General features: G+C 55.5%; 2 protein-coding genes across 2 annotated transcripts; both read right to left on the bottom strand.

The window, feature by feature from the left end:
* Positions 1 to 4,797: 4,797 nt before the first annotated feature.
* IFI30 (IFI30 lysosomal thiol reductase) lies at positions 4,798 to 8,379 on the bottom strand. The gene is made up of 7 exons (XM_003413261.4): positions 8,235 to 8,379; positions 6,767 to 6,949; positions 6,602 to 6,676; positions 6,363 to 6,455; positions 5,349 to 5,501; positions 5,099 to 5,152; positions 4,798 to 5,014 (listed from the first exon to the last, which is right to left on the bottom strand). Exons 1-7 carry the CDS (start codon positions 8,346 to 8,348, stop codon positions 4,952 to 4,954), a joined length of 735 nt encoding a protein of 244 aa, XP_003413309.1. The 5' UTR covers positions 8,349 to 8,379; the 3' UTR covers positions 4,798 to 4,951.
* A 3,098-nt stretch (positions 8,380 to 11,477) lies between these two features.
* PIK3R2 (phosphoinositide-3-kinase regulatory subunit 2) lies at positions 11,478 to 22,273 on the bottom strand. Its single transcript, XM_023552218.2, has 15 exons — positions 21,895 to 22,273; positions 18,795 to 18,887; positions 18,369 to 18,419; positions 18,142 to 18,273; positions 17,837 to 18,053; positions 17,197 to 17,288; positions 16,929 to 17,037; positions 16,682 to 16,780; positions 16,298 to 16,478; positions 16,084 to 16,209; positions 14,775 to 14,917; positions 14,322 to 14,498; positions 13,513 to 13,584; positions 13,108 to 13,278; positions 11,478 to 12,826 (listed from the first exon to the last, which is right to left on the bottom strand). The coding sequence occupies exons 1-15, from the start codon at positions 22,214 to 22,216 to the stop codon at positions 12,619 to 12,621; spliced, it is 2,193 nt and encodes a 730-aa protein (XP_023407986.1). The 5' UTR covers positions 22,217 to 22,273; the 3' UTR covers positions 11,478 to 12,618.
* Between the last annotated feature and the right edge of the window lie 2,620 nt (positions 22,274 to 24,893).

Below are 24,893 nucleotides of genomic sequence, written 5' to 3'. Positions count from 1 at the left end.
GGACAGCTCCGATGCGCGAGCAGCCCAATTGCGTCTTAGTCCAGCCGCTGACCTTAGTTCTGACCTTAGCTGGGCGGCTGACTCCAGTTCCAGAGTAATAATTGTAAAGTTACTGTTACCTGTATTAACTCATTTTATAGCAACTTTATGATGCAGCAGAAGTGTTATATCCTTTTTCATCTGCTATACGCCTGTAGAGGAGAATGTTCCAGTGAAAAACTATGGAAGGAGTCGCAGATAAAAAAAATTTTTTTTTTTTATACGCCTGTAGAGGAAAATGTGTTCCAGTGAAAAACTATGGAAGGAGTCGCAGACTACAGCCCGCGGGCTAAATCAGCACACTGCCTGTTTTTGTGGCCCGTGAGTTAAGATTTTTTTTAAAACACTTTTAGATAAACTCATTTAGAAAAAAAAAAAAAAACGTTGCCATCTAGTGGATTCCGACTCGTAGCGACCCTATAGGACAGAGTAGAACTGCACCATAGAGTTTACAAGTGAGACAGGTCTGGGATCCTGAGGTAAAATTAACCCTCTTGTGAACAGGGGCTGTAAAAAAATTCCAAAGCAAATAAGATACGGCGTAGGCCCGAGAGGAGGAAGCAAGTATCTCAACCTGAGGCTAAATTCCAAGCAGTCAGCAACCAGATTTTCCTTAACGCTTCCTTTTAGGATTGTTTTTCAGGTAAAGCAACTAAAACCAGGATCCTGCGCAGGCGCAGAAACAATTTGCTTGACCGCCGGGTGTCCCCATCCCATAATGAGTCCTGCCTAGGAACCAAGACTGATGCCCAGGAACTAGTCAGCGGATTTGCCTCATTTACTTGGATCCATTTCAGAAGGAAGAGGTCTACCAGCTGCTTCCTGCCAAAAGCCTGACCAACTACTTTTTTGAATATGTATGCTATTTCCCAGAAGTTTAAAAAAAAAACTTTTTTTCTATATGCTATTTCCCAGTTTAATAAATATGTATAACTTCCCTTTTACTACAAAGTAGAAAACTTCTCACAGCCTTTTGTTCTGAGAGACAGTACTTTGAGAGTGTTTTCCCTGCCTCCTACTGCCAGTATTAAACTATAAAACCCCCAGTGCCGTCGAGTCGACTATGCCTGTTTTAAATCCTCTTGACTCTTAGTTATTCTTAACGAGAGTACAGCTGCAGACCTACTGCATTTGGTAACACAGCAGGGCCTGGTGGATTTGAACAGCCGACCTTTTGGTTAGCAGCTATAGCACTTAAGCACTACGGATGGCACCTGCTAACTGAGAGGTCTGCAGTTCCAGTTCACCAGACTCTCCTTGGAAACTCTATGGGGCAGCTCTACTCTGTCCTATAGGGGGTTGCTCTGAGTCAGAATCAACTTGATGGCAGTGGGTTTGGTTTTTCTACATTTTTAGATGGTGAAAAAAAAAAATTTGTGACAAGTGAAGACTATATGAAATTCAAATTTAGGTGTTGATAAATAAAAACTTTATTGGAATACAGCCATGCTTTTTTGTCTCCTTACGTCTACTTTTACACTACAGTGATTAGTTTCTACAGAGTCTGTATGGCCTACACAGACTATTTACTATCTTGCCCTTTATATATAAGACTCGCTGTTTCTGCATAAGGAGCCCTGATGATGCAGTGGTTAAGGCACTCGGCTGCTAACCAAAAAGACTGGCAGTTTGAACCCACCAGCCGATCTTCGGGAGAAAGACGTGGCAGTCTACTTCCATAAAGACACAGCCTTGGAAACCCTATGTTCGAAATAGACTCAATGGCTGTGGGTTTGGCTTTTTTTTTTTTTTTTGGTTCCCTGTATAGGAGCCTAGGTAGTACAGTGGTTAAGCACTCAAATGCTAACAGAAAGGTTGGCAGTTTGAACCCACCAGCTGTTCTTCGGGAGAAAGATGTGGCAGTCTGCTTTGTAAAGACTACAGCGTTGAAAACCCTATGGGGCAGTCCTTCTCTGTCCTGTAGGGCCGCTACAACATCAACGGGTTTGGTTTGGTTTTGGTTCCCTGCATCAGAGGGCCCCTTTCAGGGTTAGCTGATTCTGATTCTATGGAAGATATTTTACAAACTCTGTAGTTATAAATAGCTGATAACAGTAAAAAAATAATTCTTGCCTATAGAAATGCAAATGAATTCTGCCCCGTGGAGGGACATCCCCCCAAAGAATTTTTTTGCCTTGATTTCCGCATTCATTTCAATATCCCTGATCTGTCTGTTCTTTGGGGTATAAATACGATGCTCCATTACATGTCAGAAGGAAATTTGTGGATATAATTAAAGTCTCTAATCACTTCACTGGAGTTAATCAAAAGGTAGATTCATTAATATTTCTATTTGTGAGAATCCTGGTGGTGCTTTGCCGGACGTTAAGCAACCACGATACAGCGTTATCAGTCATAATTTCAGTTCTTATTTAAAGTGTTAACTTGGCCAAGATCCCACACTGCATTTAGTCAGCTCGTCTCTTTAATTTCCTCTGGTGTTTAACAGTTTCTCAGCTTTCCTTGTCTTTCATGACCTTGACACATTTGGACAAGTATTTTGTAGAAAATGCCTCCATCTGGGTTGTCTGATGTTTTCTCCTGATTAGGATATGGGGTTTGGGGAAGAATCTCACGGAAATGAGGGCCTCTATTATTTTTTATTACATCTTATCGGGGGCCACCTGGCATCCACACAACTTACTATGAGTGACTTCAGACTTGATCACCTGGGTAAGGTGGTATTTGCCAGATGTCTCCATGGTCAAGTTATTGTTTTTTCTTTTCCCTACTTTATTCTTTGGAACTCAGTCACTAAGTCCTGTCTACCCTCAAAGTGGTGGTGGTGGGCAGAATTCAGTTCCATCCCCTGGAAGAGGGCAGTGTGTATATGCATAGTTTGACCAGCCACTTTTAAGAACATAATTTGACTTTCCACCACCCGTCTGTCAGTCTACCACAGTATGGTACCGCTGGTATTTCAAATACCAGGAGGGTCACCCATGGTGGACAGGTTTCAGTGGAGCTTCCAGACTAAGACAGATTAGGAAGAAGGGTCTGGTGATCTACTTCCAAAAGTCAGCTGATGAAAATTTAGTGAATTACAATAGAACATTTTCTGATACAGTGCTGGAAGATGAGCCTGCTAGGTTGGAAGGCACTCAAAGTACACAGCGGCTACTACAACGGACTCGGGCGTGCCAACCATCGTGAAGACGGCACAGGGCCTGGCAATGTCTCGTTCTGTCGTACATAGGGTTACCATGAGCTGACTCAAGAGCAGCTAACAACAACAATATTGACTTTTGGGAGCCAATGCTTACAAAGTCTTTCCAGGAAAACTGGCCTGGTACCTGGCTTATACAGTCAGCTTTACAGGTGAATGAGTAAAGCGACTTCCTGTCAGGCCAAGAATCTTTTGGAGATGGCCAGAAGAGAAGAATTTGCCCAAACTCTATGTAAACCAAAAAACCCCAAACCCGTTGCTGCTGAGTCAATTCCGACTCATGGCAGCCCTGTGTGCTACAGAGTAGAACTGCTCCATAGAATTTTCTTGGCTGTAATCTTTACAGGAACACATCACCAGGCCTTTTTTCTATGGTGCCACTGGGTGGGTTTAAACCGCCAACCTTTAGGTTAGCTGCCGATTGTGAACAGCTTGTTCCTTCCAGGGACCCAAATCCATAGGTTCTGCTGGTGAAAACTGGTAAGAGTTTTTCACCACCAGTTAGCAAATGAAGAAAACTTTTCAAAACCCCAATCTGAGGTTTCTTCTGGAAACTTCCAGCAAAGCAAACTGAAGAAGGCTTGCTGAAGCTATGTAAATTACCAGGGCAAACCCAGTGAGACCCCCAAGAATAATTCTTCTTTCAGGCTATTTTTCTGTGAAAAAGTCAACTTTGCCTTCATTTGCATGTTCATGTCGGTATTCCTAATATTCCTATAAGGAGCCCTGGTGGCACAATGGTTAAGTGCTCAGCTGCTGTTCGAACCCACCAGTGGCTTCACAGTAGAAAACACCTGGCGATCTGCTCCCATAAAGCTTACCGCTTAGAAACCCCTACAGGGCAGTTCTACTCTGTGGAACATCTCACCACTTTCTCTCATTGACAATGAGTTAAATAAAATCTTGAGTGCATGTTCATTTTACTTGAGTATAAGCATCATGATTTTCTTTCTTTGAAAATCATCCTTTAAGACGCCTGTCACTCTCATATGCCCCAGCCTGGTATTCCAGCCCCAGATTTTACTCTTGACCCATTGGGTGGCCCCTCAAACCCACCATCTTTGCCTATCTGCATTTGCATACACTGTTCCCCTTGCCTGGAATGCCCTAATTTCCTCCCCCAGAGAACACATTGTTCAGCACTGTCCATATGAGGTTCCTGCCTCATCCTCTGGGATCCACTAGCCCCAGTTCCCACCCTCTGGCTCAGCTATGACCATGTGGGGTTGGAAGTGTCTCGGGCGCCTTAATATCACCTGGTGTGGGTTCAGCACAAAGCGGGTGGCTAGGGATGTTCATTGAATTGATGAATAAATTTTTGCCTGATGGATTCCTTCAAAACCCAGCCCTAGTGCCCTACTTCCCTAGGCAAAGTCCTTACTGCCCCTCCAAATTCCTTCAGTGCTGAGCCCCACTTTCGGGCCCATCTCTGACCCCAAGGGACTCGGGATGTCTGTCTGATTCTGCATCCCTTGGACTGGGAGCTCCTCAGGGACTGGGCCCAGGGCTGAGGCCTCTCAGGGGCCCCAGCACTGTGTCGGCCGAGGGGGAAATTTACTGACTTGTCAAATGACTCACAACCTCCGGAAGAGTTTATTTAAGGAGTTTTAATTTAGCACCATTCTCAGAGGGGCAAGATTCTTAACCTTGGGGTGAGATTCTGAGTCAAGGCTTCATACACAGAAGTTTTCCAGGTGCCGTGAGGTGGGGATCAGAAAAAGGGGGGCAGCCGGGTTTTCACCGAAGTCACTGCAAACAGACTTCCCTCTGAGACCTGGCTCCAATTTGGCAGACATCTGGCTTCTCACCCTGGAGGGGATGGCCATGAGTTGGGGTCCTGGAAAGAGACCCATCCCCTACCTGCTGAATCCCAGTGCTCCCCGCCCAGCTTACCTGGTACAAATGGCAAACAAGGCTCAGGAGCTCGTCCTGTTGGCCCATGGGCTTCTGCACAAAATCAGACAGCATAGGGTCAGGGTCAGGTTCAAGGGCACAGACCCACCACCCCAACCCATTCACCCTGGTTCTGGCCCCAAAGGGGCTGCAAATGGCCCTTGCCTGATCCCTGCCTCCCAGCCCAAGGGGTGCTTCCATCACTACAGTTCCCGCCTGGGGACAGGGCTGAAGGCTACAGGGTTCTTACCCCATTGACGACGACCCAGGGCACATACTGGTGCGGTGGCTGCAGAGCATCTGTCAGCTGGGCATTGGCATGCATGAGCTGTGTGCCGCGGTCCCCCGTTGCGCACTCTGTGATGGTGTCTGAGGACACCTCCGGGGCATAGATCTGCAGGCACTGAGGGTGCAGGAGGGTGGGTAAGTGGGGCGTTGCTTCAACTTCCTCCCTGTTATCTCCCCAACGGTCCCCCAGTGGCCCCCCAGCCAAAGGAAGGGGGGACAGTTGGCTCTGCAGCATGCAACGATGCACATAAGCAGTGGCTGCTTAAAATACACACCTGAATGGAGGCCCCCGAGGCACAGGTGCAGGCTGCTTTACCTCCCCATCCCCTTGGCCCTCTGCCCAAAGACCAGACCGGCCGTCCCTGACTTTCCTCAGAACTGCCGTATATGCTGTTCCCTCCACCAGGAACATCCTTTCCCCTCCTTCCCCAGCATCTCCTGAAGGTCCCTCTCCTCAAGAGCTCCCTCCTCCTCTGGACTCCTCCATTTTGACCCCACAGAGTTGGGGGTGCCTTAAGGTGAGGCCTCTTGGGCAGCCCAGGTTATTATTATTTTTTTTTTACATTTTATTATGGTGAAAAACAAACAGCTTGAGTGTTTGATGAATGAATAAATGATTGGGACAGATAAGGCACTCCTTTGGGAGTTATTCTTCACAATCTCTTGGGGAAGTAGGCAGGCCCATCCTATCACCTCCCTGTGCCACGGGAGGCCCCCCATCTATAACCCTGCAACCTCCTATTCATACTTCTAAGCCCAGCTCAGAGGGCCCTCCTCCAGGAAGTCCTTTCTAATACACCCATGCTCCCAGGAGACCATCATCCTCTGATTCCCTTTGAGAGATGGAGGCTTTGAGGGGGGGTTTATTTTCCTGGGGCTACAGAGCAGGTGGCATTTGGAGCCAGGAATTGAACTCTAGGTCTGCTGTGGTCCCTGGTGTCTTTCCCCTCCTGGTGTGCACAGAGGGATGGCTCACGGGCTTCAGGTTTTTTTCCATGTCATCCATTTCCTCCATGCAGACGATGGTTAGAAAGGCTATAGTCTTCTCCAGCTTGTCCAGCAGGCAGGCCTGGGGGGTAAGGGCAGGTAAGGGCATGAGAACAGCCCACGGTCTTCCAGAAACCATTACCAGCACTCACTACCGACTTGGTGAATGGTGTTGGTATTGAATGGAGGACAAAGCCAGTTCTGATGCCCGCCTCTGTAGCCACTCACCTCCACCTTGTTGAGAAAGCACTCACGCTCCCCATGCTGGCACGTGAACTCCCACTTGCCGCTGACATTTTGTTCCTGAAAAGCAGTGGGGTAAGGAGTGGCCGGCCAGATGGGCACATATGCCCCCCCACCCCACGTGCCTTGATTTCCCTGGTGTCCACGCACCTGGGCGTTCCCGTAGGGCACCAAAGTGACATTGATGATCTCCATGACCATCAGCCATGTGGGGAAGAGCTCGCGGACCAGGAATCCCCGGCAGCCACCACACAGTGACTCATAGTAGAGGCTGATATTGACAGGCTGTGGGTCCGGGTTCTTGACGGGCACCCGTGGGCACAGGACGCCAGCCTACAGGGAGCAGTGGATGTGAGGCAGCGCAGTTCTGGGAGGCTCCAGTCATCTCTGAGTCCACTTGGTTCCCATGCAGAAAGGGAACTACAGAGAGTCAGAGCTCCATCTCACACTCTTTCCAGACCTAACCCAGGGGAACCCTAGCGCTGAGGCTTTACCGTGTCTCCCCCCCAAAAATGCAAACCTGTTGCCGCAGAGTAGATTCCAACTCATGGTGGCCCAATGTGTTACATGGTGACCCTACATGTTACAGAGTAGAACTGCTCCATAGAGTTTTCTTGGCTGTAAGTTTTATGGAACCAGATGATTGCCAGGTCTTTCTTTCATGGTGCTGCTGGGTAGGTTCAAACTGCCAACCTTTAGGTTAGTAGTCTAGCACAAATTGCTTGTGCCACCCAGGGACCTGCTATGCCCCCAAACCTCCCTAAATCTCAATTCTTCTGCAAAAGGAGTGGGACACAGACTTGGAAAGAATAGACACAATGTGTGCACAGCCTTTGCTTTCCACCAGGCATCCTGGCTGCAGGAGGAAGGAGAAACCCCTTGGTCTGCGGGGCTGCATGCAGCAAACTCTCATACACATTTCTGGCCGCCGCCACCCTCAACCCTGCCTTTTTGGAGGTGCATACCACAGGAGACTAATGCATGCACATCTCTGCCACTTCATCTCCAGAGCCTTGGTGAGCTGGCTCCTTGTTTACTCCTGCTCCCAACGGGCCCACGTGAACACCTCCCAAGCCCGACTGTACAGAGGCGGCGCCTAATAGGTGCTGACTTCCACTCAGGCAGGGGGATGGCACAGAGCTGGTGTATGCCGGCCATAAGCAAGTCCCTGAGCCTCTGAAGCGTCTGCTTGCGCCGCACCAGAGATTCGCGGAGCCCTTCCAGGTCGGAATGCACCCAATAAGCGTCTCCTGCATGCGAGTGGTCTGGGGTAGGCTGCTACCCTTGTCTGGGCTTCCCCTGGGCCCCAAGCGGAAGGCTTCTTCGGCTTCTGCCCCGTAAGTACACAGTAGGTGCTCAATGTAGCCTCAGGAGGGGCGGGCAGAGCAGCAATGGGGACAAGACAGAGAAGTGAAACTACTTTTAGAGGGTGTGGGCGCAGCGCAGGGGGAGGGGTTGAATGTGGAGGGGTCTGTAGGCACCGGGCGCCGCAGCAGGGTGGCCTGCGGCGCGTCCCCTCGGGCCCTGGGTTTCCCCGGCTGGGTCCGGGAGCGGGGAGGCGCCGCCTGCCCCGGACAGGGCGCAGGTCCCCGCCCGCCCGCCGCGTCGCCGTCCTTACCTTGCAGGCGGCCGCCACCTCGGGGAGCGCTCCTGGCGGGGACGCGCGCGCCACCTCGGGGACCTCGAGCAGCAGCAACAGCGACAGGAACGGCAGGAGCCGGGCCAAGACCATTGCGGCGGGGTGGCGGGGTGGAGGTGCTGCCGTCCGGGGAGCGAGCGGCCTTTGAACCCGGCGGAGGCCCGGCCCCCCGGCCGGCCCGTCCCCCAGTGCCCCCGCCTCCAGGTCCCCGCCTCCCGGTGCCCCGCCCCTCAGGGTCCGCGTCCTGCCTCGCCGCGTCTGCCTTCAGCTGTTGTTTCCCGTCCCCTGGTCCTGACCCCCCCGCCCTTAACCCCTCTCTCTCCCCTGGACCCCTCTGGCCTCTCCCCCTTCCCTGGCTCAGACCCCTTGGCCCCCCGGGAACCATCACCTGTGTTCACTTTCCACCGCGGCTCCGCCCCACGCCCATCAGGTGCCTGGGCCCCGAGTCACGCGCTGTCGAGTCTCTTTTCGCCCCCTGTCCTCCGAGAATTAGCTCCTCCCAGTCGTGAGACGCTAGGGGCTTCAGGCCCCTGAGGAGAAGTAGGGTGGAGGCTTCAGAGGCAGAGACGGAGAGAGATGGGGGAGTGGTCTCCTTAGCCCACGGCCAAGGTGGGGCCTCGCTCCTAGTCCGGGGACCCCTGGGGGCTCGCCCCTAGTTCGGGGACCCAGTGCTTCCACTATCCGGTTCCCTCCTCCTCCCTTGGCCCAGGCCCCCCTCGCACTTCCCCTCCTCTGCCCCCGGACCTCCCTCGTCCTCCCCCTCCCCCTCCCAGACTCCGCAACCCTGACCTCTGGACCCACCACCGCAGTCCCGAGGGGCTGACTCAGGCTTGGCCGCAGCTGGGCCAGAAAGCAGAAGCCAGTGCAGGGAGAGATGCCTCGCTTCCCTAAGGATTCCCCACCTCGGGCTGGGGGAAAGGAGGAAAGCTGGGGGTCCTCCATTCCAACCCAAGGCCTGGGGGTACTGGGGGCATGCCCTAGCTGTGGGATGTCTGCTCTACCTAAGTGGGAGGGGTGACAAGGTAGGATGCAGACCCATGGAGTCAACCAGGTCCAGGTTTGACTCCAGACTGCTGGGCAACCTCAGGCATGGGACAGAGCCTCAGCCTCCTCTTCTGTAAAACAGAGAGAAGAGTGAGAATGAGGTTTGGTGGATAAAACCCGCCCTGGAGGGCTCAGAGGCAGCAGGAGAGTTGCCCCAGGCTGGGGATGGGGGTGGGCCTTGTGAGGTTGAGAAGGAGTTGGACACAGGACAGCAGAGCAAGCAAGAAAATAGCCCAGAAAAAGGCATGGAGGAAGATGTGTTGGGGGAATAACTGAGATCTTCAGATTTTTTCAAAAGGCCCAGGGAGCCCTGATGGTGCAGTGGTTAAGACTTCAGTTGCTAACCAAAAGGTCAACAGTTCAAATCCAAACAGCCGCTCCTTGGAAACCCTATGGGCAGTTCTACTCTGTCCAATAGGGTCGCTATGAGTCGAAATCCACTCAATGGCAATGGGTTTGGTTTGCTTAAAAGCCAGCAGGAGGCTGAACTGGGAGGGGAGAAAACCCCCAGCTGCCTTGGGGTTGTTCCCCCTGCTCAGTTCTGGGGAAGCCTCAGCACGTGGTGGTAACAGCAGTTTCAGACACCAGAGTTTCCCTGAAGTCTCCGGGGGCTGAACGAGTCCTCTGCCCCTTGCCCCAGCCCTTTGTAAAGCCCACTTTCTCCTGGAAGCCTCCCCCAGACTTGGAACAACAGTTTGATTTTGGATAGGAGTGTTCACCCTATGCTGAGCTCCACTGAAGAAATAACAATAAATCTAAGTGCTACAATTTTCCCAGTGAAAATGTAATAGTAACTGCAGGATTTAGTGCCCACCTGCTTCAAGCAGGACCAACTGATGCTTCGAATCATGATGTTGGCAAAGAATATCGAATATACCACAGACTACCAGAATGAAGAACGAATCTGTCTTGGCAGGAGTAGAGCCAGAATGCTCCTTAGAAGTGAGGATGGTGAGACTGTCTTTGGACATGAGGGACCAGTCCTTGGAAAAGGACGCTATGCTTGGGAAAGTAGAGGGTCAACAAAAAAGAGGAAGACACTTGAGATGGATTGACATGGTGGCTGCAACAACCGGCTCAAACATAGCAACAGTTGTAAGGATGGCGCAGGACCAGTGTTTTGTTCTGTTGTACGTGGGGCTGCTGAGTCTGAGTCGATTGGACGTTGACAGCACAAAACCACTTCTCTGGGCACAACCCACATTTTATCAAACCCTCAGAAGGTCCTGATGGAGAGTAATGACTACTGGCAATGCGGAAATGTTGGATCAGAGGGGAGGCAGCTTTCCCAAGGGCACATAGCTGGTGGTTGAGTGCAAGGACTGGGAAGAGGCCACAGTGGATTATTGGTGGCCCAGCTCAGCCTGGCTGAGGTCAGAGAGCTTTATCCTGTGTCTTCTACCCAGGGCATCTCCTAACTAGGAGTAGGGCAGGGGCAGAGGCCAGGAAGGCTCAGGAGCTCTGAGGCCAAGGGAGGAAGCTCCTGTCCCCAAGAGCCCAGCAGATAAGCTGGGCCAAAGGTCATGAGAGGCTGTCCTTTATTCGTTCCTTTGCACCTTTGCTGGGTGTGCTGGGACAAGAGGCCCATCTGGGAAGGGGAAAAAAGGACAAAAACTTGGCCAGGGCAGAGGGAAAGGGACCCTGGGGTGGGGGGAGAGCTAAGCCAAGGGACAGGAACCCTGAGGAGAACGGAGAGTGGTTAACCAGAGTCCAGGTGGAGGATGCTGTGGGGCAGGGTGTGCCAATGTGACCCAGCTCGGGCACCTCCTGGGACCTGGTGGTAGCATGTGGGGGCCAAGGGGCAGGTGTACAGAGGGGGTCAGAAGGCCAGGCGGGGCCTCCAATGCTGGGTAGAGGGGCTGAGGAAAAGGGGGGCCCATGAGGGCACAATGGCCCCTCTGGGCTGGCATGGGGCGGGGGGAGGTGAATTTAGAGGCCCTTGAGGAGCCAGGCAGGATCTAGGTTACCCTGGGCAGGCCCGGGCCTTAGCTCAAGGTTCGGATCTCTCTCCTTTGTGACCCCAGGCAGGTCCCTCACCTCTGAACTCTCAGCTAGATGGGGTATATGCGTATGTGTCAGCCCTCAGAGGCAGGTCAGTTAAACCCCAAGTCTAGGTTGTGGGACCCCACAAATGGCACCCCCCCACCCCTAGTGCAGCTGCAGAGAAGGCCCGTCATGAACATGATCCAACAGTTCTGGGGTTTATTCATTGTGACGCCAACGTACCGTACAAAATGCACCTGGGCCGGCAGCATAAAAATCAAGATGCTCGTCCCAGAAGAGGAAAGAAGAGATGGCTTGACCGCCAGGGAAAAGTAAAATCAAATCACAACATGATAAAAGAAGCAGGCCTGAGTCGGCTCCAGTGGAGGCGCTGTGGGCAGTGTCGCAACCACGTCTGGCGGCAGGGAGGCCTCCATTCCTGTGACCAGGCCAGCTGGGGCTGGCGCCCCAGTTATTTTTAATGATTTTCAGGGTGGGGATGGAGGTGGGATTTCTTGGTAGAGGTCCTCTCGTGGGGGAGAACCTGGTGGCAGGTTTCACTTCAGGTTTGGAGGGGAAGTTGGGGTACCTGGGGCGGGTCCCGCCCGGCCCCAAATGTCACAGCAGAGGCTCTTGGAAATGGCCTAGCAAGGTTCCTTCTTGCCCGGGCCCTGGGTCTATGGCTTAAAAATCAGGGTGCCCGGCTGGGGCCACGCAGCCCAGGGGCCTCTGTAAACAGGGCAGGCGCGGCCAGGAGGGGTTTCAGGGACCCCAGGGGCCTGCAACAGGCAGCGCATGGGGCCGGATGGCCAGAGGCATGGGAGGGCAGTGCCCATGGGGGGGATGAGTAGGGGCAGAGGAACCCCAAAGAGATGGAGAGAGAGACTCAGAGAAAAAGAGGTATGGAAAGACTGAGTAAGAGAGAGACAGAGACAAAGACAGATACCAGAAAGGGATGAAAAAGACAGACAAAGACAGGTAGGGAAAGAGAGAGAGAGAGATTCAGGAAGAAAGAGAAAGAGGAAAAAGAAAGAGGAAGACGAAGGACAGACAGAGAGAAGATACTGAGACAAAGACAGAGATAAAGAGTGATAGAGAGACGAAGAGAGAAGAAATAGAGGCTCAGAGAGACAGAGACAGACAGACTGAGACAAACAGAGAAAGAGAAAGAAACTCAGAGAGAGACGAAGAGAAGGCCGTCAAACTGAGAACACCAGGGAGAAGAGGCAGAGAGGGAAGCCAGAGCCACAGCTGTGCGGGTCCATGGCTCCATCCCAGCCTCTGTGCACAGGTGGCTTGTGGCAGCTCAGCTCGGTGGGTGCTGGGCACAGGGTGGTCAGCGGGCGGCAGGTGGGGGCCCAGGCCCTGGGGCACGCACAGGGTGGGCCAGTGTGACAGCGAGGGCATCATTGTGCTGCACCAGTGAGGCGTGCTGGTAGTGCAACACCAGCTCCTTGAGTGACCCGTACAGGTTGTAGGGCTCTGCAAAGCCAAAGCCAGTGGCTGTGCGGTAGATGACACAGTGCTTGGTGTCGCCGTCTACCCTGTGGATACGGGCCAGCCGGTGTGTCACATGGGGCCCTAGGCTCCCCAGGCCCTGTCCCACCGCCCTGCTGCCATCCCTGGTCATCCAACCCTCCCCAGCCCCCCAGGGCCCAATCTCCTGCCTGGGCACCATCCCAGTGCCTCCTCTCCTGCCCTGACAATCTCTTATTCCCTGCTGTCTTCTCAAAGCTCGGCACGCAGCAAGTGCTCAATGAGTGCTCAAAGAAGACAGGAATAGACCCCTGCCCCTCTGGTCCCCTCTTGGGTCCCTAGCACTCACACCACAGAGCAGGCGTAACAGCCCCGCTGGCTGCTCTCACGGATGAGGAAGGTGCCGTCCCGCTTGCCGCTCAGCATCTCCTCGGCCTGTGTGCGGTTGATCTTGCCCACATACCACGTCCGTTCCTCATGGTGTGGAAGGTCGTCCTCGTCCTCCATCAGGGAATACTGGCTGGGAGGGCAGCAGAGAGGGGGGCCACCCTGGTCATTCACCCACTAGCAGCCAAGGTATCCCTGTTGCTCAGACAAAAACTTTTCCTCTCTGGTGAACTCATCCTTCGAAACCCATCAAAAATGACTCCTCCTCAAGGAAGCCTTGGCGAACTCCTATGCACCCTTCAAAACCCATTAAAAATGGTCCCTTTCCAAGGAAGCCCTCCTTGCCCTCCTCCAGATGGTCACTTACTCTTCAGTCTCATTTTTGATCCCCAACCACTCGTTGATTTTCTTTTGCCGGGCACCTTTTTGGGTGAGCCACCTGAAAGAAGAAAGAAAAACTGGCTTCATGTCACTTCTGCCAATACCGAAATCAAGGCTGCAGCAAGGCAGGCGCTGACCTAGGAAGGCAAGTTCTGGGGACGATACCCTCGGTGGCCACATGGGGGCAGCCTCCGCTTGGCCAAGGGCAGCTGAACCTTGATAGGTTCCCCCGCCCCCACCAGAAACCAAGTTAGGATGGTGTTGGAATCACTATTCTGCCTCTGTGAACACTCAGTGACCTAGAACATGCCAAACCAGACAAGGCTTTATCATGAGAGGCTTAGTCCTGTTGGCCTTTGCACAGGGCAGCTGTCTGTTCCGTGCCTCAGTTTCCCCGGATGTAAAGGGGAAACTTTACAAAGGGTTTCAAGAACACAAAATCAGCTAGCATGCGCCTGACACACAGCGGGTGCACATCAATGTTCCACAGCCCGAGAGGAGGGGGAACCCCTTGCTGTCATCCATAATGGGTCAGTGGACAGAGCCGGGATTTACACCCAGGCCACGGCTACTGCAGCCTCCCAGTCAGAAGGTGCAGCTAACCCACGGAGCCCTTCCAAAGGGCCCAGGAGGCAAAGGCTGGGGCTGAATTCCAAGAGCAGGGGCTAGTGGACAGAAGAGGAGTCACTGGGGCTGAGCAGGGCTGCATGGTGGAGGAAGCAAGGGCAGGCGGCTGCAGGGATCACTGAGTGCCCTGTGCTAATGGAGGGTACACAGGTGAGCATGGGCACTCACACAAGGTACTGGTCTCGGATCTTGCGCAGCTGCATGAGGTCAGGTTTGAGGCTGTTCATACGCTTATCGATCTCCCGGTTGTCTGAGGCCTGCGCCCGCAGCTCCTGCTCCAGCTTCGTGCGGCTCTCATGGATCTCAGCAATGCGGGACTTGAGCCGCTCTGAGTTCAGCAGGATCCTGTGGGAGGGCAGCTCAGAGGCCTCAGACGGCTCCCAGGGTGGTTCCCTTAAGGACACTCTTTTGCACCAAACTATGTGTTTCCAACCTCTAAACCTTTGTCCTCTTTCCTGTGACTTCTCTTTCCGGCAAACTCCTATTCATCCTTCACAGCCCATTTCAACCGCCCATTCACCCAGGCAGAAAAAGCCCCGGCTGCCTCCATTTCTTGCCTTTCCCCATGTGCCCTACACCAGATGAGGATGGAGAGGAGCAGGGCAGGAGTGCCAGACTCACCTCTGCATCTCCTTCTCGTTGCCCTCACGCCGAAATCGCTCCAGATATTCCTTGCTGCATTTCTCTTGCGTCTGGCCCTGCTCCTCAAAGATCTTAATGGTTTCGTTGAAGGCCTCGATTGCGGTGCGCTTCATTTGTAGCTCCTGGAGGAAGGGGTAGATCTCAACATCTCCTGGGTCCTCTCCACAAGCTCCTCATGGAGGGTGAAAGCAGATCCCAACTCTGCCTGGAGCCTTTACTCAGGCTGTTCCCTCCACTAGAAGTGCCAGTCCTCTGGCTCCTGCAGCATCGAGCGAACTGCTATTCAGCCTTCAAAACCCCCTCCTCCTTTATGCCCTCATTTGGGCACCCGTGAATACTTGGACCTGCAGCATTGCTGAGAATTAACAACACATTTAACACCTGCCATGCATCATCTCATAGAACTTTCCAACAGCCCACCACAAAGTTAAAACTATTAACGGGGAAACTGAGGTTCAGAGGGCCTACGGCACGTCTGAGGTCGTAATATCTATAACCGACCTGGTTGGGCATCTCATCCACTCAAAGCCTCCACTGACCCGTCAGGGGCTGCAGGGGGGACTCAGCGATTCTCAGCCCAAGATGGGGCATTGCATCTGAGGTTGCTGCGTCTTGATTTGGAAGAGAAGTTTATGAACATGACCCTTGAGTGATGAAACCTGGCACCATGTTAAAACACACTGCCCTTTCTGATGAACTCTGTTCCTGTGTCCCCACTGACCCTTCACCAGGTTATTATTGACATTTTGAATAACGTCCTGGTTGAAGGGAATGAAAAGGTCAATTGCTCCATTTGACAAGAAGCCTGGGTGGTGCAAGCGGTTTGAGATTGGCTACCAACTTCAATGGTGGTGGTTCAGACCCACCCAGCGACACCGTGGAAGAAAACCTGGCAAACTGCTTCTGTAAAGATCACAACCAAGAAAATGCTATAGAGCAATTTTACTGTGTTCTAATGGGGTCACCATGAGTTGGAGTCGACTCAATGGCAATGGGTTTGGTTTTGGTTCCACTTTACAGATTGGGAAACTGAGGCCCAGAGAGATGCAGAGGCTCAAGCAGGGCACCCCCAGGTACCACTCAGCTGTTCCTATTAACCTTGGTGAGTTTTTCCCTGGTACTGTTTCCTCTATGTATGTTTATGACTAGACTTTTAAAGCAGCCTCCAGCGCTAACGGTTGGCTCTGCGACCTGTAAGTATATAGCTTGTTCCCACAGTCTCAGAGGCTGGCAGTCTTGCTTCTGGTCTCACACTGCCCCTCTGTGCCTCAGTCTCCCCCCAGGGTACCTGAGAGGTACGTGTGTACTCCTCATACAGCTGGTCATACTCGCGGCTCTTGTCCTGGTACTGCTGGTGGTAGACCTTGAGCTGGGCGCCCACCGCCTCCACGCTGTCCTCCTTGACAATCTGGTCCTGAGGGCATTCGCAGGGGTCACGGGGAGACTCAGACCCAAGGCCTGGCCAGGCACATCCCTCCCAACCTCCTGCTCCCGGCCCAAACCTGCTGGTACTTGGACACGGGGTACAGCAGCCGCGTGTCCAGCTTGGCATTGTACTGGGCCAGTGACTCATGGCGGTAGTGGGTGATGAGGTCCACCACGGAGCAGAAGGTGAGCGGCTCCGAGAAGCCATAGTGGCCATCACGGTGGAACACCTTGATCAGCTTGTTGTTGCCGCCTTTCCTGAGGGGAGATGGAGCGTCAGTGCCCAATAGGACCCACCCAAAGGCTGACCTCCTAGGCTCCCACCAGACCTTGTCCCCAGGTCTCCTGGCTGTGACACCACACACGTCCCATGCCCTATACAGTTTTTCTGACCTGATGTCTTCCTGCCCCCTTCTGTGACCTCTGACTCCAGGGTCACACCTGAAGGGACAAGCTCCCACCTGAGTGTCAGCGTGTACTCTCCCTGGATCTTGCTTGATGCATCTCGGACCAGGAAAGTACCGTCAGGTGTGTCTCGGAGTTTCTCGTTCACCTCCTCCCTGGCAAGGAGACCCAGGATTGGGGTTACAGCAGAGACACTGCTCCTCTAGGCCCTGCCCACCACACGGCCTCGCACACCACACGGGTCACCCCTCAAGGCTCTGGATCCACCCATAGCTCTCCCATAAGCCCCACTGGCTCCCTTACCTGGAGATGTCCCCCCAGTACCATTCAGCATCCTGCAGGGAGGGTGGGCTGCCCCCATTGGCCAGGCCCCCGGGGGCCGGCTTTGCCTTGGGAGGTTTAGGCGGCAGTGCTGGGGGACAGAAAAACAAATGCATATTGAGCACTGACTGTATATTTCAACCACCTCCTATTATGACCAGGCCTACTGATAACGGCAGGGCCCTGGACCCAGTGTTTACGCCACCACCCCCAGCCGATAATAAGAGATAATAACAGAATGGAGGGTCACCTGGGGGAACGACCTCTTGCTCCTCCAGGTATTCCTGAAGCAACTTCTCCACCAGCCTCACAGGGAAGTCTGGGCTTGGGTTGGGCTCAATCCTGGAGAGAGGGGGTGCGGTTAGCGCTGGGTAGCACGTGTCTGCACACATGTGTGCACACGGGTGCGTGAGCTCGAACACCAGGGGATATGCATGGGTGACGATGTGAGTGGTGAAGAGGGGAACATGCTGCTGGCAGTATGGGGGGGTGGAGGACAACTGTTAGTTATGTGTACTTAATAGGTACTCATCAAATTCTCATACAACGAACAAAAATCCAGGGCCTGAGGTGAGGCAGTGAAGTTGAGGGTGCTGTAGTACTACTGGGAGAGACCCTGAGTAACTGGGGGTCCCTGGGTTGAGGGCGAGGAGCCCCACCCCCATCCCTCTCTCTGGTCTAGGATCCCTACTCCGGGCTAGAAATCCCACCCCTTGTTTTATTTTCTCCTTCCCCAAGTAGAACCCCGCCCACTTGTGGGCCCCATCCACGCCCCCTTTTTTAGTCTTACAGCCCCTCCCCTTCCACGGCTAATCAAGCCCCGCACCCCAGCTGGACCCACTCCTCCGTTTGCGCGGCCCCGCCCCTCCCACGCTGGCCTCCTTGCTCACCCGTCTGGTGCACCCCCTGGTGGCGGCGAAGGCGGCGGCGGCGCGTGCAGGAGCAGCAGCGGCCCGAAGACAGCGGCCAGGGCGCGGACGGCGGGACCTAGGGCTGGGGCGCGCCTGACTACACGACCCAGGTGTTGGAACAGGAAGCGCAGTGTGAGCGCGCGATGCAGCGGCAGCGTCGGTGGCTCCAGCGCCGGGCCCACGGGCCCCGCGCCTTCTGCGGAAAGAAGGCGGACGCCCTTTGGTGAGCCGCAGCTGCTGCAGCCCGCCCTGGCCCCGTGCCTGGACCACCCCTGTAGGCTCACCCCGCAGGGCCCGGAGCGCCTCGGCCGCGACTTCGGGCGTCACCAGGGGTGCCGGGAGTGCCAGCAGGAAGCCCTTGACGCCGTCCGACAGAGCCACCGCGTCCCACTGCTCCACATCGCTCAAGGACCAGTCTGCGGGGGCAAGGAGCACATGTCCGTATGTTCCTGGGTCGCCGCCAGGCCATTCGAGGGCGGGTCCTCCCCTGCCCATCGACACCTCCCCTCACCTGTGCGCGGGGCAGGCAGCTCCGGCCTGTAGAGGGAGTCACTGTCCAGCCCTGTGTGGGTAGGACAGAGGGTGAGCTCCACCCGAGATGGCAAGGCCAGCTCTCAAATCCTGTCCCCCACCCGCGTGGGGCCTGGGGTGGCTCCTCAACCCCCTCCCCCAGTCTAACTTTGGAGACCAGAAATAACAAAGCGAGGTGAGGGAGACCCTGGCAGAGGGCTGGATAGGGTGTCCACGTTCCCTTCTCCCTCTTGGGGTTGTCATTTGTCTCCCTACTCAACATACGGGCCCAGAGCATTCAGGCTCAGCCTCAGGAAGGGAATCTTCCCACACAAAGTGAGCCAGGCAGCCCTGTGAAGGGATGAGTTGCCCATCACCAGAGGTATGCAAGCAGAATCCAGGGGCTGGTCCACAGCCTGAGGCTCACCTGTCCGCTCAATGGCCTCCACGAGCTTCACCAGAATGGGGGGTGCCACGTCGGGAGGGGAGAACTGCTCAGGCAGGTCAGGGAGTGTGAGGCCTGGTGGGAGGGAGGGGATGGCATGTTGCTGAGGTCCCTGGCAGGGCCCAGCCCCTCACCCTGCCTGTGGTACCCCTCAGTTTTCCAGCTGGAAGAGTGAGGTGGGCTGAGTTGGTGGGCAACAATGTTCTGGGTCAAAGTATCAGGAGGTTACATAACTTCAGAAACCAGGGTGGTGGGTTAAATTGTAGCCCCCCAAAAGATATGTCCATATCCTAAACCCTGGTACCTGTGAATGTGATCTTATTTGGAAATAGGGTATTTGCCAACAGTAACCAAGTTGATGTCCTGTGCCACCAAGTCAATTCCAACTCATAGCGATCCTACAGGATAGAGTAGAATTGCCTCATAGGGTTTCCTAGGCTGTAATCTTTATGGGAGCAGATCAGGTCTTTTCTCCCATGGAGCCGTTGATGGATTAAAACCTTGTACCTTTTGGTTAGCAGCCCTGATTAACCACTGCTCCACCAGGGATCCTTGTAATTAAGTAAAAAACAAAAGCCAAACCCATTGCCGTCGAGTCCGCTCCAACTCACAGAGACACTATAGAACAAAGTAGAACTACCCCATAGGGTTTCCAAGGAGCAGCTGGTGGATTCCAACTGCCAGCCTTTTGCTTAGCAGCTCTTCATCACTGTGCCAACAGAGCTCCTGTAACTAAGTCAGGGATCTCAAAATGAGGTAGATCATGCTGGCTTTAGGGCAGATCTTAAACCCAAGAAGCAGTATCCTTAGAGGAAGAGAAGACACGGAAACACACAGAGGAGAAGGCCATATGAAGACAGAGGCAGGTACTGCAGTGATGTGGCCACAAGCCCAGGAATGCCTGGAGCCACCAGAAGCTGGAAGAGATGAGGAGGGATCCTCCCTAGAGCCTCCAAAGGGAGCGCAGCCCTGCCGACACCTTCAATTTGGACTTCTGACCTCCAGAACTGAGAAGGAATACATGCCTGTTATTGGAAGCTGCCCAGTTTGTGGCACTTTGTTATGGCGGCCAGAGGAAACTCATATGCCAGGGTCTGGGCTCCGCTAGTGCCCAGCTATGCAGCCTCGGGCATGAGGCCTGCCCTCTCAGTTTCCTCAAATGAGAAATGGGCCAATGGCATCATCTTTCCTTCTTGGTGGGAAAACAAAGGAGTTGAAAAGGAATAAAAGGGAAATATCCTTGTGGACTGAAACACCTTTTCCTAAGGATCTTCCTCCATTTTCTTAGTCATTTTGCTTTTAAAAAAGTATTCCCCGCTCTCTTTCTAAGCCACTGAACTCACTCCCAGTGGCCAGGCAGCCCTGGGCCCAGCCCCTACTTGGCCTGTATTTCCCGCTCTGAGCTTCTGCCTCCACTGCCACCATTTGATCCAGCTCTGGCCCTCGGCAGGGACGCCCTGGGACGCAGCAGGGGCAAGCCGGGGCCTGTGGGGCCTCCTGAGTGATGGGCCAGGTGGCGCCACAAGCTGGAGAAGGGCCCAGCTGCGCAGAAAATGCCAAAAAAAAAAAAAAAAGAACAAGGCAAAGGGGGGAGGCGGCACCCTGGATGGGGGCGGGGTAAGGACGGTTCTGATAACTCAACCCTGAAACTTGTCTGTGATCAGTTTGTAAACCAGTGGGGAGTCCCTGCGGAACAGGCATCACCCTCATTTTAAACACAACAAGCTGAGGCTCTGAGTGGGACAACCTGCCTGTTGTGACACAGCCCAGGCGACACTGAGGCTCTGCCTCAGCTCCCCACGTGGGGCTGAATGGCAGAAATGCAGGCAGCCTCAGCTTGTCCCCAGATCCCAGAGCAGCAGAAACCCTGTGGTTTCCAGATGAGGAAACTGAGGCCTGGAGCAGGCTGACCTGGGCGAGGTCACATGGCCCTGGAAGGATTGGAGGGCGGGCTGGGCGGCCACCGCCGTGGGGCTGTGTGCGGTGGCTGGACCAAGGCCAGGCTGGGGAGGGAGGCGGCTGTTACCAGGGGCAGAGGCAGATTCTGGCCAGGAGCCCAGATGGGGCCTCCTGCTCCTCAGGCTGAGGCGGGATACAGGCCCAGGCCCTGGAGATGCCAGATGCTGAGCCGCCACAGAGTCCCCACTCTGCTCTCAGCTGGGGGATTCTGGCCCGACCTTCTCTGGGCATTAGTGTCCCTCTTGCATGAGACCAGGAGGACCTCGGTGTCTCTCAGCCTCCTGGGTACACTAGGTGACCCTCTTGCATCTGTTTCCCCCTCTGTGCACGGAACCTCATGAGACTGCTGGACGGTCAGGTCAGACCAGACTGGACCCATATACGTGCTCACCATGCATCAGCCAGGAGGACTCCTCACCCAGGCCTCAGTTTCCCAAGCTGGAACCCACACCGTTGCCTGGCATATGGCAGAGTTTTGGGGCATGCTGTTCTCAACTCCCTGCTCTCAAAAGCAACCCTGGAAGCAGGGATACCTGAGCTTCGGGGCATGGGGGTCCTCATGCCTCACTGCACTGTGTGGCCTCAGCTGATTGTCCCATCCTGAGCTTTGCAGCACTCCTCATTTTGGAATCCGGGGTAAAAGAGAAGGTTCCTTGACAGACTGCAATGAATCTCATGCTCTTCCCACAACTCCTGGGGCCCAGCCGCTGCTGCCTCCACTTCCTCATTCCACTGTATCATATGGGGCCTCCTGCCAGCTGGTCCCTGAACGTGCCATTCTATCCCACTTCACGGCCTTCATCCTTGCTGCTCCAGAACATTCCACCCCTAGCCCTCCCCATGCATGGCTCCTTCTTCATGGCATGCGTCACATCCTAACCACATCCTCGTTATTTCTTTAACCAGAAGTTCCATGAAGGCAGGGCCAGGCCTGTGTCCACTGCTAGTCTCCAGCACCCTAAACTGGGCCCAGCCCTCGAAAGCTGTACAATCAATTGGCAGAATGACCCATGGCCTTACTCCTCCTCCTTCCCTGACAGAGGCACCATCACCCCACTGGAAAGAACTGAGAGTCTGAGGGGAGAGCCCCAGGCCAGGACCCCGCCATTATGTGGCTGCTCACCTGACTCGGAGGGCCCATCTCGGGGCCGGGCAGGTAGTGGGCGGGGGCCACGTGGGCGGGGGCCAGGCCGAGCCAGGGTCACAGGCCCCAGGAACTCGACGTAGGTGCCAGGGAAGTCACCGCGCTGCCGTGTGCGCTCATTGACACCGGGCATCCAGCCCACGTTCTGTGGGCAGCGCTCGCCGCCCTCAGCCACGCCCAGTGCCTGCAGGGCCGCCCGGCTCACCACCAGCACATCCCCTGGCAGCAGCTCCAGATCCTCGGGCCGCTCTCGGCGGAACGGGTACAGTGCGCGGTATTGGAAGCCCTCAGCGCCTGCCATGGCTGGGCAGGATGGGGTCCAGACAGTCAAGCAGCTGCTGGGGGCCCTACTGGCCCCATTGGCTGGTTTAGGGGCCGGTAGGGCCTGCTGGGCTAGTTTGGGGCACTCAGACCCCTGTGTTTACCATGAAGTTGAGACAGTGGAATTAAAACCAGGTGAGGCCAGGTGGGCTGCTCACACCTCCCTTTCTACCATTGCGCTACGACCCTGACCAGGGTCCCTTGTCACTGGGTCCACCATCAGTCAACAGGTGGGAGGGGTCTGCAGTGTGTTTCAGATCACTCGGCTGCTGAGTCCCCCATCAGTTGGAGGGGCCGGGATGGGCCACTCACTCCCTCACGTGTGGGGCCATCGGCGCCTGAGGCTGGTGGCTCTTCCAAGGGAGCCAAGGGCACAGGCAGCCACCATGCTCGGCCGGGGACGTGGACCTGGGGGGAGAAGGGCAGGGCAGTCAGCTGGGCTTGGACCCCTCACGCCTCAACTCAAAGATGGGTCCAAATCCTGGGTTCAAGTCCCCTGACTCACTGAGCGCCCTTGGGTTACTCCCTACCCCTTTCTGGGCTTCAGTTTCCCCATCTGTAAAATGGGTACAATAGCAGCCCCCCTTTGGGTCTTTGGGAGCAGAGCTTTTGGAACTCGCCCAGGGCATGCTACATGCTCAGTAAAAAAGTGCCTCATTGCCTTTGTTAGAGATGGGGGAAACTGAGGCTCAGAACACAAAGATATTTGTTCAGGGTCAAGAAGAGCCCAGAATTCAAACCCAGATCCACCCCTGACAGAGGCAAAGAAGGGTGGGTCATGTGTGGCCAGAAAGTTGTAAGCAGTGGACAGAACTACAGTGGTGGAGGGGTGGGGGGGAAGGGTTAAGGAAGCCCTAACAAGGGGTCAGGTGAACTGAGGCCCAAAGGAGGCAGCAGGGGAGCAAAGTGGAGGGAAGGAGGTCCTGGTGGAGTCCCCCCCACAAGCAAAGGCCTAGAGGTGAGTTCATGCTGGTGGATCTCAGGGCTCTGTGGGGAAGGAACAAGCTGGGGGGCAGGACGGTCCTCGGCCTGGCTCAGCACAGGGGGTCCCCAGTAGGCTGCTTAAAACATGCAGGGTGGGGTCGGCAGCCTGAGGGGAACTCAGACCCAGAGCAGATGGCAGGGGTGCACTGTGGCTCCCAAAGGGGGTGGGGTGTGCTGCCAGATGAGGGCGATGATCAACCCAGGACCCCCTAGTCTGGGGGAGACAGAGCTGAACACAGACATGCCACCCTGCACGGTCTGAGAGAGGGGGCTGGGAGCACCCAGGTGGGGGCAGGGTCCTCGGAGGCTGGGAGGGTGCACCGAGCAAAGGGAATGTTCATGCGAAGGCCAGGTGGAGGGAAGCTGCTTGCCAGGAGTTCATGAGGGCTGGTAAAAAAAAGTGAGAAGCCCACCTATGCAGGGCCTTGAGTACCAGGTATAAGTTCCAGTCAGTACTCGCCGGTCACCAGGGGTCCCAGGAGGTGTACGAGCAGAAAGCAGGGTCTCCCCGCTCCCCAGTGCCCAACTTTTTTCCACAGGTGGGGAAACTGAGGCCCAGGGAAGGGGCATCGAAGAAAGGGCCTGTAGCCACCTGCCCAGGACAGCCCGGGACCAATTGCACCCGCGTCCCGGTGTGCACACGTTTGCACACGCCCTGGTGTGCGCGCCCCGAATCCAAGAGGCGGGGTAGGGGAGCGGGTCAGCAGGCCTGGCTGGGACTCAGGGCCGGTGCGCGCTCACGCGTGTGCAGACATGCACTGCGGACTGCGTGGACCGGAAGTGGGGTCGACCCCCGATTCTCCGCCCCCAGTTATGCTCCACACAATGCCTGGGCGCCCCCTATTACGGCTCGGCGCTCCCACCATAGGCAGGGCCACCTTCCATTAGGAGCTGCGGCTCCAGCTCCCCCCGTCTCTGCCTGGGGCCCCCACTCCGTCCCCACTGTCCCGGGCAGGCTGCATAGCCGCCGAGTCGAGCCGAGGCCTGCGCCCCACGCGGCTCCCCCTCCCTGCCGCCCCCTAATTCCCGCGGGGCCGGATCCAGCCCAGCGCTCCGTCCTGGCCTCCACCGGGCCACACACTCGGCCTGCGCGCCCTGCATTCCAGCGCACAACCACCCCTAACTGCCACGCCGACCGGCCGGACTCACCTGGTCGTGCCGCCACCGCCGCCGTCAAGGCGAGCCGAGCCCACCCGGTGGCTCCACCGCGGCCGCCGTCGCCGCAGCCGCGGGATCCCCGCCTCCGCCGCCGCCGCGGTTCCGAGCGGCCAGGCCCGCCTCCAGCGGAAATAGCCGAGCGCGTTCGGGTCTGGCGCGGGTAAGCCGAGGCTGAGCCGGAGGCGGGGGACGCCCGAGTGATTCCGGAAAGAGCCGAACAGACTCCCCGGGAGAACCGAGCACTTCCGGAAGCAGCCGAACACCACCAAGTCGCTCGAACAATCCGAGGCTGGGCTCGGCTGGGTTTAGAGAAGCCGAGCGATTCCGGAAAAAGCCGAACGTATTCCCGCGGGAGCGGCGGAATAGAGAACGTCCGGGGACAGCCGAGCACTTCCGGAAATTACCGAGCGCCCTCGGGTCCGGCTAACGCCCCGGGGCTGGGCTCTGCTGAGTTTAGAGACAGCCGAGCGATTCCGGAAATAGCCTAGCGTGCTCGTCCCCAAATGGAGGCCAAG

This window comes from Loxodonta africana, chromosome 3 (genome assembly GCF_030014295.1).
Source record: "Loxodonta africana isolate mLoxAfr1 chromosome 3, mLoxAfr1.hap2, whole genome shotgun sequence".
NCBI classification, from domain to species: domain Eukaryota; kingdom Metazoa; phylum Chordata; class Mammalia; order Proboscidea; family Elephantidae; genus Loxodonta; species Loxodonta africana.
Note: the sequence above shows the minus strand (reverse complement) of the source record. Positions and strands in the feature narration are given on the sequence as shown.

Bases quoted from the DNA above. Each gene is read 5' to 3' on its own strand.
- IFI30 (XM_003413261.4), bottom strand. From the start codon at position 8,348: ATGGTCTTGGCCCGGCTCCTGCCGTTCCTGTCGCTGTTGCTGCTGCTC. The intron at 6,950-8,234 runs GTAAGGACGGCG...TGCTCCCTGTAG, and splicing joins AGGTGGCGGCCGCCTGCAAG to GCTGGCGTCCTGTGCCCACG. The intron at 5,015-5,098 runs GTAAGCTGGGCG...CATCCCCTCCAG, and splicing joins TTGTTTGCCATTTGTACCAG to GGTGAGAAGCCAGATGTCTG.
- PIK3R2 (XM_023552218.2), bottom strand. From the start codon at position 22,216: ATGGCAGGCGCTGAGGGCTTCCAATACCGCGCACTGTACCCGTTCCGC. The intron at 17,289-17,836 runs GTGAGCAAGGAG...CCCTCTCTCCAG, and splicing joins CCAGGGGGTGCACCAGACGG to GATTGAGCCCAACCCAAGCC. The intron at 14,918-16,083 runs GTACCCTGGGGG...CCCTTCCTCCAG, and splicing joins AGTACACACGTACCTCTCAG to GAGCTACAAATGAAGCGCAC.